Here is an 18,586-nt window from a genome sequence, read left to right on the forward strand (position 1 = left end):
GGAAGCTATCAAAGTTGGTTTCACCCTTTTTAGAGCACTATATGATTTATAAAGCATTTAATGACCTTTGGACCAATTAAATCATAGCCCCAAATATAAAATAGTAACATGCACAAAAATCATTTTTGAAATAAACTAGACCTGAATCCAACAAAACAAGAATAAGATTTTTAGCATTTTTATACATTTTTTATGCCTTTTCCAAGTTTGCAACAATTTGAAACTAGCTGTTTAAGTAAAACCGAAATCAACTTCACGTTTAAGCCCCTGCGAAAAAAATTTCTTTCTCAGATCCGCCCTTCTCTTCACAAGCAAGCCCCTACATCTTGCGCTCAAGCCCCTGGACAAAAACCTACCTCTCACATAAACTTGTAACTTTTCACAAGAACCCCTGAAGTTTCTTTTCCCCTTGCAATCGGTCCCTAGCCTTCTTCTACCTCCAGAACCGACACGCACACACACAGGTCTGGTAGGGGCGCACCTGGGCCAGCCGGGGATAGGGGAAAGACGGCACGACGGCGCTAGGGAGAGCAGCGTCGCCATGCCGCAAGGCCAAGGGCCTTACCGACGAGTCGATGATGGGGGGAAAAGGATGGCGCAGCAGGAGCTCCAGGAATGGCGGCGCGCACGTTGGCGACATGCGCGGGAACGCGTGTGGAAAGTTGCCCAACAAGGAAAACAAACACGAGCATGATGACCAAGGACTCACCTAAGATCCGTTTGAGCAGTTGATTGAAGACTAGGACGGCCGGAAGATGGGCGTCCACGGCGAGGTCAACTGCGGTGGGTGCAAGTTTCTGCTGGTCGGGGAAAAGGCTATTGCCGGGCGGCTTCTTGGACCACGGGCGACGGGGAGTGGTCGAGGATGTAGCTGAGGGAGTGAGTGAGGTGGAGGTGAGAGTAATTTGGTGGAGGCGGAGTGAGATGGCCGGATTTTGGCCGGCGGTCGGAGGAGCTCGGAAGCTCGGCAATGGGGAAAAGTTTCTGTTTTGCAGGAAGGAAACTTGGGGGAGGCAGGAGGCTTGGAGGAGAGGCCGCTTTAAAGGATGGGCGAGATGATAAGGATGACACGGCAAGCTGCCCGGGTATTGGCAGCAAGGGCGAGTGCCGGAGTTCTCTGGCCGCGTGGTGGTGGGGTCATGCCGCTTGGGGCTTTGTCCAACTGGGGGCGAGGAGGGGCATGGCTCGCAAGGGGCTACACGTGGGCGCTGCCGTGGTGGCCAATCCGCGGGTGGGAGCCTTGCTGGCGCGGCCGGAGCTGGCCAACAGCCATCCTTGGTGTCTGCACGGCCAATCAATGACGCCCAGGTACGGGAGCGAGGAAGAAAATGCAACTGACATGTGGGCCCACGATTTTAAAATAAAACCTCAACTTTCTCCACTCATTTCAAAATGCTACACTTGTCCAAAAATTCCCCAAAAAATATTCTTTGGAAAGCTAAAATCACAAAGAATACAATGCCACAAAAATCGCTACAAGAGCTCCTACAGTTTTCACGCAATTGACAAAAGAAAAGAGCCAAAATTGAATTTTAAATGAATTTTAGCACACGCAAACATCCCTGAGAAAAATTTGGTTAAAATATTATAAAATCACCAAATGGTATATCATATTTAAATAAAATAATATGAGGCACAATTGTATAGAAGAAATTGGGGTTGCTTTACAAGTTTAGTTTTTCAACAATAAACAACCATTAGGTGAACTTAAATAATGCATGATCAAAATGCTCCATTATAAACAAGTGATGCTCGTGATGCTTGGTTATGCACAAATGGTGTTCATGATGTTCAATAGTGCACAATGATGCTTGTGATGCGTGTCGTGACAAAGGTGTCATGTTTAACGTGTGTTTTCTCACCAAGTTGGAACTATGCGTTTGCATTTTCAAAAATCAAAGTTGGAGTTCAAGGGATATGCTATAACTTTTATAAAGGCGAACAGGTGAAAAGATCGACGGATTTGGAGATAGGATTATGGGAACTTTGGCGGGACGTCGATCAAAGCTGTTTTTGAATTTGGTCAAAATTTGATGGAATGTCAACCCTGTTTTTAAACACCTTCCATTCATAATCAAGAAAAGCGTTAATTATGAAGGTTGTTCAATTTGAAAAGTTCTACCACTTTTATATTGACCAAAATTTAAGTTCTTATATAAAATTTATTTTTATTTCTTCCCAAGTGATTATCAACAGAAGTGAGTTTTAACACTTGGCCAAAATCTAAGGTGTTTTGGATCTTAGCTCTTAACAATTTGGAGTTAGCTTTTATTTGCTCCTTAATCACTTTGTTTATTCTTTGATTTAGTTTCTTAATGACTAGAGCTATCACACCTATGCGCGGCAACAGCTTGTCGGGAGCCGCCCAGGGTTGTTGCTTTTGCTAGCATGTGCTGAGGGGACGCCCTCGGCGCACGTGGTGGTGTCTGGTGGTAGCAGGGACGCCTGCGTTCACCACGAGCGTCCAACGACAAGGCTTGGTGCCTCTTGTGGCACAGCAAGGGCAGTGCTGCCAGGCTGGGGTTTGGGGACTTCGCGAAAGCCTTGCCCGTTTGACAGGCCAATGATGGTGGCGCCTGCGGGCGAAAAACAAAGTTTGGAGGAGACGCGGAGGAGACGGGGAGGAGGCGTCGGAGGAGGAGACGCGGAAAAGGTGCGGCGGCCCATGGAGAATAGCAGCGCAGAGGGGTGCCGACGCGCGGGGCAGCGCAGGGCACGGCGCGGAGGAGGATGACTGCTAGCGAGCGAGCGGAGGTGGAGGTACGGTGATGTGGTATGAGGAGGCGTGGCGGCGACGCCGCCCCGCATCGTCTGCTGTGACTGTGGATGGGAGTGCTAAGCCGTAAGCGTGCAGCGGTTGGGATGCTCCAGGCGAAAGCCCGTGCCGGCGTTCTTGTTGGTGGAGATGATGATGACGCCCTAAGGCGTCGTTCTCCCCATTGGGGACGTCATTTCTGAGCTACAACCCTGTTGCACGGGGTCCTCTGGGTGAAAATCCTGTCCAGATTCTAGACGAGCGATGACGGTGCCATTGACGTCGTGCCCTCGTTGGAGGCGTCATCTCTAGAGACCCATATCGGTTCGTGGCATTCCTGGTCTTTTAGTCATGGACGGCCGCACCGGGGGTGACAATTACGCCGCGTGGCAAGCTGGACGGGTGTTGTCGACGCCACGTGGAGGCGATCGCATTTGTGCTGGCGGTCAGGGGTTGTCGCATGGTTGTTGGTCTTGGCCGCTTGCAGCGGATCACGACGGCTGGTGTTGCTTGGCAATGGTCAGTACGGCGTGGGATTGCGTCGGAGGACTTCGCTTGCGGCAACGGCATCGTGGGACAACTAGGTTTGCCGTAGACCGCGGCGGGTTGCTCAGTTCGGCTGGGCTACCCGGTGCGGTACATCGTCGGAAGATGGCACAAGCGACTTCTCTGGCTTGCTAACATGGCGGCGGATGCTTTTGCGCGGGTGAGCAACGAAGCGAAGTCGACCGGCGGCGCCAGCTTGGCTGATCGATGGAGATCTTGCGGACAGGGGCAACACTGCTCACCACTCTAACAGCGATAAAAGAAACGGATCCATGACGTGGAGTACTATAGCGGGCATGGAGAGGTCCCCGCGCGTGGTGTTTCTTCGAGGCGACGAGAGTGAGGTGGAGTCCAACGGCGGATGTGGCAAAGTCCCCGCGCGTTGTGTTATTGCGGTGGTGACTGCGAGGTAGCCTGCGAGAGGTCCAGATTCGGTGATATCACTCTATCAGGTGGAGTGTGGTGTTGTTGCGGCACGACAGCTGAGGGTCCCGCATGGCGGTGGTCTTCTCGGTGCGGTGCAATCTGTCTCTATCGGTTCCATGATGGGCCACGCCTGGAGGTTTTGGCGAATTATGTGCGTGTATGTTGGTGGGTGCCGTCGTGGCGAGCGGAGCGGTGAGGTCGCGTTGGTCCTAATCCAACTGGTAGGGTGTGGTAGTTTTTTAGTTGAGTGGCTACCCGCGTTGGTATCCCAATCCAACCGGTCGAGCTTATTTTATTTTCCCTTTCTTTTTCTATTTCTTTTTTTAATATAATCGGCAGCTCTCCTACCCGATTTGTTTCAATAATCTTGTGTCAAAAGATTTTTAAAAGAAAATCGTGTCCGGCCGAAATTTCTCATGGCATACAGTCGAGAAGGCGGAGTTCATCCGCATCCACACGATCGCAGTACCCCAACAACATGCTACCGCCGCCTCCATTCGGCAGAGACATCTAGCCACTTGCATGTTCTATCGTGGAAGAATTTTTTTGCCGAATTGGATCCACGTCCAACTTTTAAACAAAAAGCGCCGGCCATTTGGTAATCAAACGAACCCTATGCGCGTACGACCAGGTTGGCCTCGTCCGAACTCGCTCGCTGCTGCTCGGGCCGCCGGGGCGCGAGGCCACGCCACGCCACGCTGCAGTTGTCGTGCTTGTGGGAAAGGCTCGGGCGCTTGGAGCCGAGTCAGAGTGGGAGATGTTACTGTACAAGATCGCGGTACATGCTGGACCGTGCAAGATCGTTGAGGGCGACGGGCGTCGGCGTAGGGGAAGACGAATTAACCTATTTGTTGCTGTATAAGAAAAACCAGTCAATAATAAGCACTTCAATTTTTGTTTTCAATATTTCTGAGCCGACGAGCAAGCAGTCATGCTTGTCTGCCGACAGGAACATCAATTTTTTTTCTATCTTCGTACACTTTTTTCTTGTTTCGAGCAATTATACTTTTTTCTTCGTGCATTTCTTTTTTTTTCTCTCTCACGCCAATCAAAGTTAGACGCGAATAATATCGAATTTACCATTGTTACATCCTGCATTCGCTCCAGGTATAGTAATCAGTAATTGTTATCTGCTACGTTTGGTAAGTATTCCACACGCAGGGTAAATATCTGCCTTTTTTTTCCCCCAACCACTCATGACTCGCCGCTAGCTCCATCTTCATCCATCTGCTGGCACTCCAGTTTCGTGCCTCCATCCGGTCGCTTGCACGTTCGCAATTCCGCCGAAGAAATATCCACGAATTTGAACCCACGCCCGTCTGTCCAAAAAATCGCCTGACCAAACCGATTTTTTGTTGTGCACAGTGGCGTCGTTCGAAACTGACTCGTTGCTGGGAGGCGCGAGGCCGCCGCCCGCCGCACGCCACGGCACGGTTGTCCTGGAGTGCGGGTCTGGGCTTGAGTTATCTGCGGCTCCGGCGTGTCCACCTGTATTTAAGGGGCGTCGTGGGGGCACCAGGCACCAGCAACCGGCCAACCAGTACCAGCCGCGCCGCGACCGCCGAGCTGAACAAACCGCCAAGAAGGAAGGGGAGGGGAGAGGGGCCAGTGCGCGCGCGCGGGACAGACAGCATCGAGAGGGAATCGCCGGGGATGGGCGGCGCTCCGCGACGACCGGCGGCGATGGCGGCCGTGCCTTCTTCGCTGCTCCTGTTCGCCGTGCTCTTCGGTGAGTCACTCTGCCTCCGGGCTCCGGCGCATCAGTCGGATTTTGCCGTGCCCGTCTCTGCTTTCCTCCGCTACCCGTTTGCTGAATGGATTCGTGGCGCGTTCCTGGTTTCCGCGGCGAAGTGGGCCGGGCGGCGGCGTACGGAGACGGCGCGACGGCGCTGCACAGGCACGCGGCGTTCTTCGACCGCGACGGCGACGGCGTCGTCACCTTATCGGAGACGTACGGCGGTGAGACCTCTTTGTCCCCTGCTTCACTACGGATCCGTTCATGCTGCGCCTGTGATTCTCGCTCTCAAGTGTTGTCCTTGCATCGGCAGCGTTCCGGGCTCTCGGATTTGGATTTGGCCTGTCCAGCGTCAGCGCGGCCTTCATCAATGGCGCCCTCGGCAGCAAGTGCAGACCTGTAAGGCCCCAACGCAACCCTCCCTTCATTGTTAAGAAAAATATTCAATATTACTTCGTGTATGCTACGTTTCATCCTTTAGTATTTTGGGGTTTGAGGCCCCCAGGTGAAGCTGCTGACTTCACTGAGAAAGAAACGTAGATTCGTGCCGTTTTTAACTTTTTATACTGGCCTAGCCTAGCTACTCCATCAGAGTTCAGATAAGAGAGCAGCATCATTGCAAATTAATCATGGAGTCTGATAAAGATGCGGGTCAAATCACCAAATGCCTCAAGATTCTTTGGAAAATTCCAGTTGCAGACTGTGACAGCACAGGCCTGTTGTTTGCTTGCTTACTACTCACTTGATTAGCTAGCTGGCCATTCTACTAGCCCTTACCTTGTGAAGAAAGTATGAAAATGGTGTTGAATCGCTGTGGACAAATGCAGGAAAATGCAACGTCGTCGAAGTTGGACATCTACATCGAGGACATCCAGAACGGGAAGCATGGAAGTGACACAGGCTCATATGACACTGAAGGGAGGTAAGCCAGCCATCGATTCACTGACGGCCGTTTCTGGTTCCAATTCTGAAGAACCAACAGATCGAATGGTCCTTCAGTAGGTTTTCTTACACCGCAATTCTGCAGGTTCATTCCGGAGAAGTTCGAAGAGATATTCGCCAAGCACGCCAAGACCGTCCCAGACGCCCTGACATCGGACGAGATCGACCAGCTGCTCCAAGCGAACAGACAGCCCGGGGACTACGCCGGATGGTAATTTCCCACTCCAAAGTTCACACTCGTCGCAGTCCTGACAGTATTCCTGACTCTCACTGATGAGTGATTAACAAACAAAAAAATTGCAGGGCTGGAGCAGAAGCGGAGTGGAAGATCCTGTACAGCCTCGGCAAGGACAAGGACGGCCTGCTCCACAAGGACGTCGCGCGGAGCGTCTACGACGGGAGCCTCTTCCACAGGCTCGCACCCAACTGGAATTCTCCCGACAAGGAGAAACTGAGACGTGAGAACTGAAGCCGAGAGGAGAGATGGCCATGCCATCTGCGTTCTCTCGCGCTGCCTGCCCGTACAAGCAAACCCGATTAAGATAAGGGCCTGGGCTCTGAACACGCTGTCAAGCAACATGTAATAGCGGTGTGAACGGGTGTGAACGCTTATGAAAGATTAAAGGGAAGTGTGAACGGAATCTGCAGATAGGTCGACGGATGGTTCCGTGCGGTCTGTTTGTTCGTATCCTGGGACCGCGATGGTTCTGTAGTCTGTACATGCAAGTGGCTGCCAATGGATTTGCATGCTTGACATTTGCCGTCCGTGAGGCCGTGATGCTTCATGCTTGTCGCTGTCCTTGTTGCGATCAGAGTACCAAACCCGTTTTGTTCGCTGGAAGGCGGATAGGTCTGTACTCTGTAGCATTATCTTGCCTGGTTGCTGATGGACCTTCCGATCTGCTGCAGCTCGTTACTGTTCAGTTCATCCTGTTCAGATGGCATCTGGCTCATAATCATCTGTGATTGCATTTGGTGGTATTAGCTGGCTAATCGCTTGTACCAAGGCAGTATCAGCTAGTACTAATCATGGCACCAAGCTGGGCTTCTACACACCGTAGTTGTTTAGTCAGCAGCGTGGTTGGCGGGTTCTCTTCTGTCGATGCCGCTGATCACTACTGACAATAAAGAGAAAGAAAAGGGTGCCTTGATGGTAACCCAAGACTCATGTAAACTACTACCTGATTTCCTGAATGTACCAGTCCATCCATTTGAGCAGACTGAACTGAAACGAGAATTATCAACAAAAAAAAAACAGAAACGAGAAGGAGAAACGAGAATTATCATAGGTTCCGGCCCATCACGTGTGTTGGTGTGGTGGTAAACTTGGACCATAAAGACGTATAACTTCTGGGCCTTTCAAAGTCCAAGAGAGCCCACGCAACATTGGCCCAGCCCTTTTCCTTTTGCCCGTCGTACGTATCTCAGCTATCAGTACCCCAATAAGCCCAACCCACCACTGCTCTATTCCATTTCCACGCACGCCGCATCTAAAACCTCTTGCGAATGCGATCCCGGCCAACCTCGGCCGCTCGGTTCGCCATCTCGAATTCTCCCGCAAAGTTCCATCTCAAGCCTGACCCGACAGCGCAACCCGAGCAGGAAAACAAAGCAAAGCATGGCCACGCGCGTCGCCGCAGCAACGCTCCTCCCCGTCGTCCTCTCGCTGCTGCTCCTGCCGCGCACGGACAGCAGCTCCGACGACTACTCGGCGTTCGTGTACGCCGGGTGCTCGCAGGGGCGCTACGCCGCCTCCACCCAGTACGCCTCGGGTGTGGACTCCGTGCTCACCTCGGTCGCCAACAGCGCGCCCTACGCCCCCTACGCCAACTTCACCGCCCCATCCGACTCCTCCCTCGTCGGCCTCTACCAGTGCCGCTCCGACCTCCCGGCCTCCGTCTGCACCGGCTGCGTCCGCTCCGCCATCTCCAGGCTCTCCTCCCTCTGCTCCTGGTCCGCCGGCGGCGCCGTGCAGCTGCGCGCCTGCTTCGTCCGCTACGGGAACGACTCGTTCCTGGGGAAGCAGGACACGGCCGTGCTGTTCAAGAAGTGCGGCGGCACGCCGGGGGACGCCGGCGGGGTGGCCATGCGGGACTCGGCGCTCGGCGCGCTCGTGGCCGCGGCGGCGCCGGAGGGCGGAGGGTACCGCGCCGGGGGATCGGGCGCCGTGCAGGCCATGTCGCAGTGCGTGGGGGACCTCGACGCCAAGGCGTGCTCCGACTGCGTCTCGGCCGCGACCAGGCAGCTCAAGGCCGGGTGCGGCTACGCCACGGCCGGCGAGGTATACCTCGGCAAGTGCTACGCGCGCTTCTGGGCCAACGGCAGCGGAGGCTTCAGCAGCAGCGCCGGCCGGCATGGATTTGGTCTAGTCCACGCGATCGCCACCGGTTTCTTCGCTTCTTTGGTTTATGTCTCACTAGTCATATAGGTTTAGTTCACTAGATGCATCATGATGTTGAAGACTTGAGTAGTAGCTTTGCTGTGTTTTATCATCTTGTATGATTATTGTGCAGTGCAGTTTTTGCTCTTGTGCTGAAGGTAAGATGAGGTTCTTGTAGCTTAACTGGGTTCCTGATCAAGTTTGTAACTGTAAAGTTCTGATGTTGTGAGCATGTAACTATACATGCCGAATCCTAAATACATAGGTTTTCGTTGCAGTTTACCATCATCAGTCTGAACATTGTCCATGCCATTCTGTCAGTCGGTAAGTGGTTAGCCTCCTAGGCAATTTTCCTGCAAACATCCGTGCAAATAAGAATTTGCAGCGACTATGGCTATCTATGCAATTTACCAAAGCAAGAAGTTTGGCAAGATCATGATCCTTGATCCCAGTACTCAAATATGATCTCTCATAGACTGTCAATGATGTAGTAGGGCACGAGGCGCGCCAAAGATCATCTTTGCGGTCATCAACCATACCAAACGCTGATATGAAGTCTGAAAACATTCAGATACTATCAGTAGCATGAGCAAGCTTTGCATTGCGACTGCCCCCACAAAACCATAACACAAATGGCGCATGTAAATTCAGTGGTTAGAGAAAACATACGCGCAGTTGTTTATAATGGTCTCTAATGCCAATAATTTGGGCGCTAGGCCATACTGATCCTGTTATGACGACTCATCACACACGCTGTGTTCAAAGGCACTATGTGACAGCAGGCACAAGTGATGAAAAGCGCTTTAGTTTTGTTTGCCTTTATCTTTGCTCTGAGCTTTTTGATGTGGACTCGCTTTACTTCGTGTCACTAAGTCCAGCTAAGCTTTAGTATATCTGAGAGTGGATTCAAATGATTCTGCCTCTGTGTGCTTAGAATTTGAAATTAAGGGATATCTCTCTGGTCCACTGTACGACAGCAGCGTGTTGTTGGTTGCTTTTTTTAAGCTTTTGGCGGTAGCATTGAGCCTCCCTTTCACTGGTTACTAGGCTTGATGCTACTTTGGAAAAAAAAAGTTTACTTGTTTAAGTGATTAAGTACAATGCTGCTCTCTCATTTCCTGTTTGAGTTTCGAAATTAAAGTGAGCAATATGGAACTATGGAAGAGTAGTTGCCCTCTATCACGAACGACGAAGATGTGTCATGGCACACCAGCAGTAGCTCCATGTACCAACTGACCTGAATCTGCTTCAGAAACAAGAAAAGCTAGCTGGTCTGGTCATCTCTAAGTAGGATCTCCTGCAGTTTACTTTGTTATCCTCCTGCACCATTCTGATCTGCCACTCGCAGGAGTGCAGCTGCATGCACGTAAAGGCCGGTTGCAAGATTTAGTGCGGCAGTTTGTTATGATTGGAACGACCGGCCAGTGGCTTTTGCTCGGGCGCCGCCTTCGCTTTGCCTGTCGTTGCTGTTATCATCCACGGCTCCTTTTGGTATCGTTGTTGGTCAAAAGAATGGGCACCCGCGACGTGCTTCGCAGTGAAAAGCTAAAGGATCGCACGCCGCGGTGCTTCGTGCCAAGACCAGCGTCCATTCTAGCCATGGACAGCCTAGCAAAGCTTGTGCTCGTCTTCAGGGAACTGCGATGTCCTGGGCCCTAGTTTATGGGCAGGCCTGGTGGGGATGAAGATGATGTGTGCGAGAGAAAAAAAGCCCTGCGAAGAGGTTGAATTCTCCCGGCCCGGTCCAAACGCACGGGCACCAGCATTCAGCCCGGTCCAAAATCATCACTGGTAATAATGGAGATGGCATAGCACACACACGATCTGAACTGCTAACCATCATCTCGTTTATTTTTGACAAGATGGCTAACCAGTAACCAGTAACCACCTTCTCGAAGTTCTTGCCATACGACTGAGGTGGTGCTTGATAGCATGTGTTAAAATTAGCAGCGTCACATGTCTAATTAGAAGGATTAAATATGAGCTAATTACAAAACTAATTGTATAAATGGAGTCTAATTCGCGAGATGAATCTATAAATCTAATTAATTCATCATCAGTAAAAATTTACTAACTAGATTTAATAGATTCGTCTCGTGAATTAGACTTTCTGTGTGTAATTAGTTTTGTGGTTTGCCACTTGCGATTATTTTTCGTCACACTCACATCTAGCGGCACGACTAGTACTCTCATCATTCTGCTCCTGCAACGTCCAGGTCGACGCACAGGGGCTCTAGAACCATCGAAGAAAACTGCGACCTGGTACGGTCGTGCCTCGATTCCAACCTTCGCTGCGAAGAAAACTTGCCTTTTTCTTTGCTTCGTCCGCTCATCTGCACGACTCATCACCTCAAACAAAAAGAGACAAAAATATTCTTCCTCCTTCAAAGTTCCAAGACCTCCACGTGTCAGGGTAGGCAAGCTCTGACCGCAGATCAGGGCCGTCCACGAGGATCTCAGCGGTCGGCACCAATTTTCGCGTGCCCAGCTGCGCATCCGGCCCTTCCCGTACACCCCATGACTCAGCCACCGGCTTCCTCGAACGTGTCGTCCGTCTAGCACCCATCCAACCTCCCTACACCGCGTCCACAAGAACCTCCACCAACCCTTCCCTTCCCTCGCCATCCTCAGCCCATAGACCCATTCCACGCAGCGACTCACCGATCCACCGCCCTCCTCTCCGCTCCCCTCGCTAAAAGCCGAAAAAAATCCCCCCCCACACGCATCGCACGCGCACACGCCCTCTCGATCTAGCCCCAAACCCCTTCTCCCCTCCCAACCCCAGATCGGAATCCGGGGGGCTCGATCCGGCACCCATGGCGCTCGAGTGGGTGGTGCTGGGCTACGCGGCGGGCGCGGAGGCGGTGATGCTGCTGCTCCTCACGCTCCCGGGCCTCGACGGCCTCCGCCGGGGGATGGTCTCCGTGGTGCGGAGCGCGCTCAAGCCGATGATGTCGGTGGTGCCCTTCTGCCTCTTCCTGCTCATGGACATCTACTGGAAGTACGAGACGCGCCCCACCTGCGACGACGAGCACGCCTGCACCCCGTCCGAGCACCTCCGCCACCAGAAGTCCATCATGAAGTCGCAACGGAACGCGCTCCTCATCGCCGCCGCGCTGCTCCTCTACTGGATCCTCTTCTCCGTCACGTCCCTCGTCGTCAGGCTCCAGCAGCTGCAGCAGCGCGTCGACAAGCTCAAGAAGCGCGACGACTGATCCGTTTTCTGCTGGCGCGGGCGGCATCCCCGTCTCGCTTCCTGGTCTCGTGGCTCTTCATTCCTCCCCTTTAAGTTTGAGTTCCTAGAGGGCATGCCTGGGTTGGCTCCTGCTTTGTTTTGTAGCGTGGATGTTTGAGATCTCAATCGGAACATGAGAGCATGGTAGTACTATCTGCTACAGATCTTATCTGAGTAACTTCTCTGCCTTTATTATGACATAAAACAAGTTAGAACAATTCTCTTGGGAAAATGTGTTGGAAATGCTAATGCTTCATCAGGTTGTTTTGATTGTGTGATCATAGTTAACCTGTTTACCCATGAATTGGAGTTTATTTATCTTAGCTTGTGAGTGATTTGACTTGCATGTTTGAGAAATTCAGCTCAGAGAGGTAATTTGATTGCTTGTGGCTAGTATCTGTATTATCACGATGATCTAGCTCTTTTCAGAAAACAAATTCTGACACATGAAATTTGAGGCCATTGATTCCTCGTTGGATGCAGAGAGATGAAATTTTGCCAATTCGTTTGACTGTTGTATCATCTCTTAAGCTTTGGACTCGTATATGGTTCTTCATAATGTTTAGTTGAACTAAATGGATTTTAGTCAAAGAACGAAGCTTGCCTTTTTCAGTTCCTCATAATGTTGAGTACCTAGGATTGCAGATTCATCAGATTGTAAATAAGGATGAATTAGGTGTGATCATGGTACACGATGGCTCGTGCTATTTTGTTCTATCCAACACTTGATAGAACACAGCTTTCCTTGATCAGACTGGTTTTTTGGTTGCAACTGTGGTAGTTCGCCCAACCTGAGTTTCTTGATTTTAGTGTAGAGGTGTTTGCCTTGTTTGATAATGATTTGTATTGTCACTGTGTTTGTGGGAAAGTGGCGCATCTACATAGTAAAGCCGGAATTCAGTTCATGTCAGTCCATTTCTTGCTCATCTACATTAAGTAAAGCGGCAGTTCAATTCATGCCTTCATGTAAAGAAGTTTACTGGTGCAATGGATTGGATTGTTTCTAGTTTTCACCATCCTATGTTTGCATTTGCAACAACAGTTTGATTGAGCCATTCAGTGTGTCGCAATATTGCAATATTTCAAAAATAGTTCGGTATCCAAGAAGTTTTGAGGCTCATGGGTTTTCTGGAGTTATTTTGCCCTAGAGTGACCAGTTTTCTGTATGTTCATTTGTCACTCGTCCTGTAGCAGCCCTGAATCATTTGTTCTTTACTGTCTGGGAGCTTTCGCGTTGGGTATGGTTTTTTCTTCTTCTTTGAATAATGATTGTCAAGTTCGTACACAATGGGGCCTGATGGTGGTGAATGATATGATGCGCTGCGAAACTAGACTTGCTCCGGCCTCTGCTGGAAGGACACGTTCTCCAGCTTTTCGTATGGGTGCTCGTTGAAGCACACCTGTGCAATGATCATCTTTTGCGGACAATGATCATCTTTTGCGGACAGATGTCTCTTGGTTTGGTCCTAGTTCAAACTCCAGTTCGGAGTTGATGGAGTTGAGTGGAGCTAAGCTAAACACCCCAATACCATAAATGTATACCATAAGTGTTAATAAATGTTAGTTGGAGCCAGCCAAACACTCCAATTCCACAATTTGAGGAGCAAATATAACTCCATAGAGAGTTCACAAATTTGAGGAGCAATATAACTCCATGGAGCTGTAGTTCATTTTCTAATAATAGTCTGTGACACTGTGCTTCGGTATGTCATTGGCTTCATGGTTCGTGGCTATGACGAACGATCGACACAAACTTGGACAGTTACTGACATTTCGAGACGTGATAGTCCGGTATCAAAGAGAGAGACTGCCCTAGTGCAACGCAGCCGCCACCATCGTTTTCACGACAAACATGAACAGTGGAACCCCCCGCCTGGCCGCCACTACTTCTGGTGGGAACAATGATGCAGGCTGTTCCAGAATGCCAAACGTTGTCGATAAAGCTAATTCGCGTTCTGATTTTGAAATCCATGGAGTTACAATTCCAATGGACCCGGCAGGCGCCATCCATGCTACAGGAATCCATGGTGCATTGAGATGCATCTCCAGTTTCTCAAGGGGAAGGAACCAACTGTCAGCTCGAGTTTGATCATGCTGACTTTCGCTGGACTGAGTTGCTGCACCGTAATGTCACAAGTGGGCTGGGCGGCACGTCCTCACCATCCAAACCAGAGCCCAATTAGTCTGTGGGCAGCGGGCCATCGATCTCCAAAAAGTAAGGGCTGTGGGCCATGCATCTCGAAAAAGTAGGTATGGGCCTTGCCGACGCTTCTCAGCAAGTCCAGAAGACCCGTGACACGGCGCGCTCTCTCGCCGCCGCCGCCGCCGCCACCTGCTGCCCGCTGCGCCTGCACGGCCATCTGGCAGCTTCTGCAAATCCCAAATCCAAGTCTCCCGCAGCGATCAAACGCCGCCCCCGAAAAATCCCCAAAAAAAGAAGGGGAAAATAACACAGCAGCATGAACTGCTTGAGGAACTCGCGTTCCGTCCTCTCGCGACTCCTCCGCCACAGGCCCCACGTAGCCGCGCCACCTGCTCCGGCGCCGGTTCCGCAGTCGCCGGCCTCTCGGTACTACTCTTTCTACGCCTCCCGCATCCTCCGCCACAAGCCCGCCGTCTCCACACCGCCGCCGCAGTTACCCGGCCCTAGGCACTACTACACCTCCCCGCGGCGGCAGGAGGTCATCCACTTCAGCCGCCGCCGCGGCGGCTCCCGGTGGTACCACGACCAGCGGAAGCTCACCGCGGCGGTCCTCATCACCGGGGGTGGGGCGGTCGCCTTCTACTTCGGCCACCTTGAGGCCGTGCCCTACACCAACCGCACCCACCTCGTCATCCTCTCGCCCAAGCTCGAGCGCCAGCTCGGCGAGTCCCAGTTCGCCGAACTCAAGGAGAAGTTCGGTCCCAAGATCCTGCCCCCGCTCCACCCCGACAGCATCCGCGTCCGCCTCATCGCCTCGGAGATCGTCCGCGCCGTCCACCGTGGCCTCGCCGGCCACCAGCGCTACGACGCCTCCTACGGAGAGGACGCATCGTATGGGTATGGAGATATCTCCGACGACCAGACCATCAAGAACCGCGACGCCGACGCTACTGCCGCGATGCTTGGTGGGTCCCCTCGCAAGAACGCGAGAGCGGCTGCCGCGGCCCAGAGAGACGACGAGGTTCTGGATGACAGGTGGGTCACCGAGAGCCGGTGCCGTGGTAAGGCCCGAGGAGCGCAGCCACAGACGGGTCACCTTGACGGGCTCAATTGGGAGGTGATCGTTGTCAGAGACAACATAGTCAATGCAATGTGCCTTCCCGGTGGCAAGATTGTAGTCTTCACTGGATTGCTAGACAAATTCAGGGCCGATGCGGAGGTTGCCACTGTGATTGGGCATGAGGTATGATTCTTGGATCACGGGCTCATTTGTGATCTTGGATGATCGCAGAGACGTAGAGGATTGGGACTAATGTTGCAGGACATTTTTGTAGGTTGGGCATGCTATTGCAAGGCACGCCGCAGAGCAGATCACAAAGAACATGTGGGTGGCAATCCTACAGATTGTCATCCTGCAGTTCATCTACATGCCAGACTTGATAAATGCAATGTCAACATTACTCCTTAGGCTGCCCTTCTCACGGAGGTATGGCTTCTGCATTTTCCATTGCTCATTGTGATGCACATTCTGCATGTGATAAGCTGCATGTGTCACTAAATGAGATACTCCCAATCTGCTAAAAGCTGGTAAAAAGGCAAAATTGAGCTTTATAAGTATAACTCGATATTGATATGTGGCATGCCTTTGGGTCCAATCTCCTGAGAGTAGACACACAGAAACTAGTTGAAGCCATCTTATTATGTCAGCTCATCATACCACAGGTCAATGGGCATCTAGGCAAATGTATCAGTTGCCTCTTGACATGACCGGTGCTTTAAATTTTCAAGAACAATGTAAATCGTTATCCTTGTTTGTCAGGTTATGGCCTTTTATGGATAGGCAGAGGGGGCATAGCACAAAATATTTTTTAGATACATTTTTTGTGGCTGGATGCACATACTATTTATGTTTCTAAGAACTAACAGTCTTGTTATTAGTTAAACTCCTTGTGCTTGACACTATCTGAAATGATATCATAACTGCTAATTATTGCCCCAAGAAGGAGGTTGGAGAGAGATCCATCTCACAGTTTCACACTTCCTTTTATGGATACTCCGTATTGTCTTTTCGCACAAATCTTCAAACGTGTGCCTTCCCTTTTTGTTTTGGGAAGTATAGATTCAATAAGCTTGCCAGTAGGGTATAGAGTATGCTCAGTTGCTTGTGTTGGCATGTCATTGCTTCCAGTCTAACAAGACTGTCTAGAATGATATACTTTTGGCAACCTCTAGGGCTTCATCATCTAGGTATTTACAATATGTACTGTGACAGGTGAGTTGTCCATAAATTTTCTTATGGCTCAATGCTTTAGAAATTTTTGAAGGATGCGAAAATTGGCCATTTGAAAGATGCGAAAATTGGCCATTTGAAAGATGGGACTAGTGAAGATCCAACCTAGGAGGAACTAGGTGTTTTTTATTAAGAAGAAATAGCGCCCAAATTCAAGTTGAAGAAGACTTGAACCTGTGTGGCATTTACTGATAACGGCAATAGGTTGGACCTGTTTACTTAAGGTTACATCAGTGACCATGACAACAAATTCATCATGTTCCACTTTGAGCATCGGTGAATTGGAATCTTTGTGAGAGGCACTACATATAACTGCTAGTAAAAGGTGACATTGACCTCTCTATTTCTTTAGTAAAATGGGAAATTCATTTGCAGAAGTAGATTTTAAATGCTTGTTCCACACATTATGGAACTTAATTCAAAGGGCAACTACTTTTTTTGTTTGGTTACCTTTGCGGTTGTTGCATAGTTTGGTTACCTAAGTACAGCTGAAATGTTGCATCATATGAGTACTGATATGTTTAGTGAGGTGTCCTGAAACAACGCTTCTTCATTGCTAGGAAGCTGCATCAATTATTTATATGGATAGGATAGTTAGCTGCCTTCCACCTTTCCCCTATGATTTGCAGGAGCACATTCTGTCTGTTATCCATCTTTCGGTAGAACCCTTAGTAATTTGTGTCATTTAGCAAAATTGGCTGCTTGGGCGGTTAACCAAGTCCTGTTAGAAGAGTCAAGTCCTGAGGTTGTGTGCTGTTCATTGATCTACCTTGTTGCTTGTTAGAAGCTCTTCTGATCTTGTTTGTTACTCATGCTCCTGTAGGATGGAGATAGAGGCTGACCACATTGGACTCCTGCTACTGGGTGCTGCTGGTTATGATCCACGCGTAGCCCCATCGGTCTATGAGAAACTAGGAAAGATTGGAGGAGATTCAGCACTGAGCAATTACCTCTCAACTCATCCTTCGAGTAAGAAGAGAGCGGAGCTTCTCTCACGAGCCCATGTCATGAACGAGGCACTGGAGTTATACAGGGAAGTTAGTGCAGGTCAAGGCACTGAAGGTTTCCTCTAGATTCTGGGATTCACTCCTCTGCTTGTTCCAAATGCCTGACAAAAAGGCTGGTCATCCTAGCCTCATTAGTGGTGGCCTGTGCATTTTGCATCCGAGTGATTCATGTCTATGCCTGGAAGATGAAAGAATGTGTTTATGTCCCTTGTTATTTTCAGCTGTTCTCTTGCTGAATGGGCCCTCTGCAACACCCTAAACTGGAGCATAGCTGCTTCAATTGTGATTAGGAAAAGGAAACCAAGTATACTATCTCCAGTCATATTTTACTTGACGTTGCAAAGAAAAATATCTCTGGTTCTTTTGGTTGTCTGAAATGGCAACTTGGACCGGAGGTAGTAGTCCATACTGTCAATAACTGTTTGTTGACAGCATCGTCTGATTCGAGCGTCATTTGGTCCATTCGTGCCGATGGCTCAACCTTGAATGATTGCTCTTCGGCACAAGATGACCACACGTCTTCTTCTGGTTCTTGATGTGCGTAAACTTTAACAGTGTCACATCGGATGTTCGAATTCTAATTAGGAGAACTAAACATGAGCTAATGCTAATTAGGAGAATTAAACATGAGCTAATTATAAAACTAATTGTATAAAACTAATTGTAGAACCCTGTGCTAATTCGCGCGACGAATCTATTAAGCCTAATTAATCCATCATTAGCAAATGGTTACTGTAGCACCACATTGTCAAATCATGGACTAATTAGGCTTAATAGATTCGTCTCGCGAATTAGACTCCATCCATGCAATTAGTTTTGTAATTAGCTTATGTTTAATACTTCTAATTAGCATCCAAACATCCGATGTGACGAGTGTTAAACTTTTAACACTTTGTTGCCAAACAGGCCCATGTTTCCGTCCTTTGATAAGCTCTTACGAATCGTTTCGTACGCAAATATGACCTGTAGCCAGGATTCCAAAATTGCACGATCATCTGTCAGTACGGGACATGACACCAGTGATGTATTCCGTTCCAGGCATCCATTGCTCAGCTTTCTTGCCGAGATCACACACTGCCAGTGCCAGCAAGCTTTGCTTCAACCGGCGGCATCTGTATACAGTTGAA

The 18,586-nt window shown here is 50.1% G+C and overlaps 4 protein-coding genes across 4 annotated transcripts; all 4 read left to right on the forward strand.

Moving 5' to 3' along the window:
• Window positions 1–5,250: 5,250 nt before the first annotated feature.
• LOC117837123 (probable peroxygenase 5) lies at window positions 5,251–7,169 on the forward strand. Its single transcript, XM_034716710.2, has 6 exons — window positions 5,251–5,456; window positions 5,579–5,686; window positions 5,776–5,861; window positions 6,290–6,384; window positions 6,490–6,615; window positions 6,708–7,169. The coding sequence occupies exons 1-6, from the start codon at window positions 5,381–5,383 to the stop codon at window positions 6,871–6,873; spliced, it is 657 nt and encodes a 218-aa protein (XP_034572601.1). The 5' UTR covers window positions 5,251–5,380; the 3' UTR covers window positions 6,874–7,169.
• Window positions 7,170–7,316: 147 nt separating this feature from the next.
• Window positions 7,317–9,066, forward strand: LOC117837115 (plasmodesmata-located protein 7). Its single transcript, XM_034716703.2, has one exon. The coding sequence runs from the start codon at window positions 8,023–8,025 to the stop codon at window positions 8,830–8,832; it is 810 nt and encodes a 269-aa protein (XP_034572594.1). The 5' UTR covers window positions 7,317–8,022; the 3' UTR covers window positions 8,833–9,066.
• A 2,426-nt stretch (window positions 9,067–11,492) lies between these two features.
• LOC117837143 (uncharacterized) lies at window positions 11,493–12,287 on the forward strand. Its single transcript, XM_034716733.2, has one exon. The coding sequence runs from the start codon at window positions 11,601–11,603 to the stop codon at window positions 11,997–11,999; it is 399 nt and encodes a 132-aa protein (XP_034572624.1). The 5' UTR covers window positions 11,493–11,600; the 3' UTR covers window positions 12,000–12,287.
• Window positions 12,288–14,322: 2,035 nt separating this feature from the next.
• LOC117837134 (mitochondrial metalloendopeptidase OMA1) lies at window positions 14,323–17,793 on the forward strand. The gene is made up of 3 exons (XM_034716721.2): window positions 14,323–15,405; window positions 15,497–15,648; window positions 17,276–17,793. The coding sequence occupies exons 1-3, from the start codon at window positions 14,479–14,481 to the stop codon at window positions 17,523–17,525; spliced, it is 1,329 nt and encodes a 442-aa protein (XP_034572612.1). The 5' UTR covers window positions 14,323–14,478; the 3' UTR covers window positions 17,526–17,793.
• Window positions 17,794–18,586: the final 793 nt, after the last annotated feature.

The sequence above is a fragment of the Setaria viridis genome, chromosome 1, assembly GCF_005286985.2.
Source record: "Setaria viridis chromosome 1, Setaria_viridis_v4.0, whole genome shotgun sequence".
NCBI lineage: Eukaryota > Viridiplantae > Streptophyta > Magnoliopsida > Poales > Poaceae > Setaria > Setaria viridis.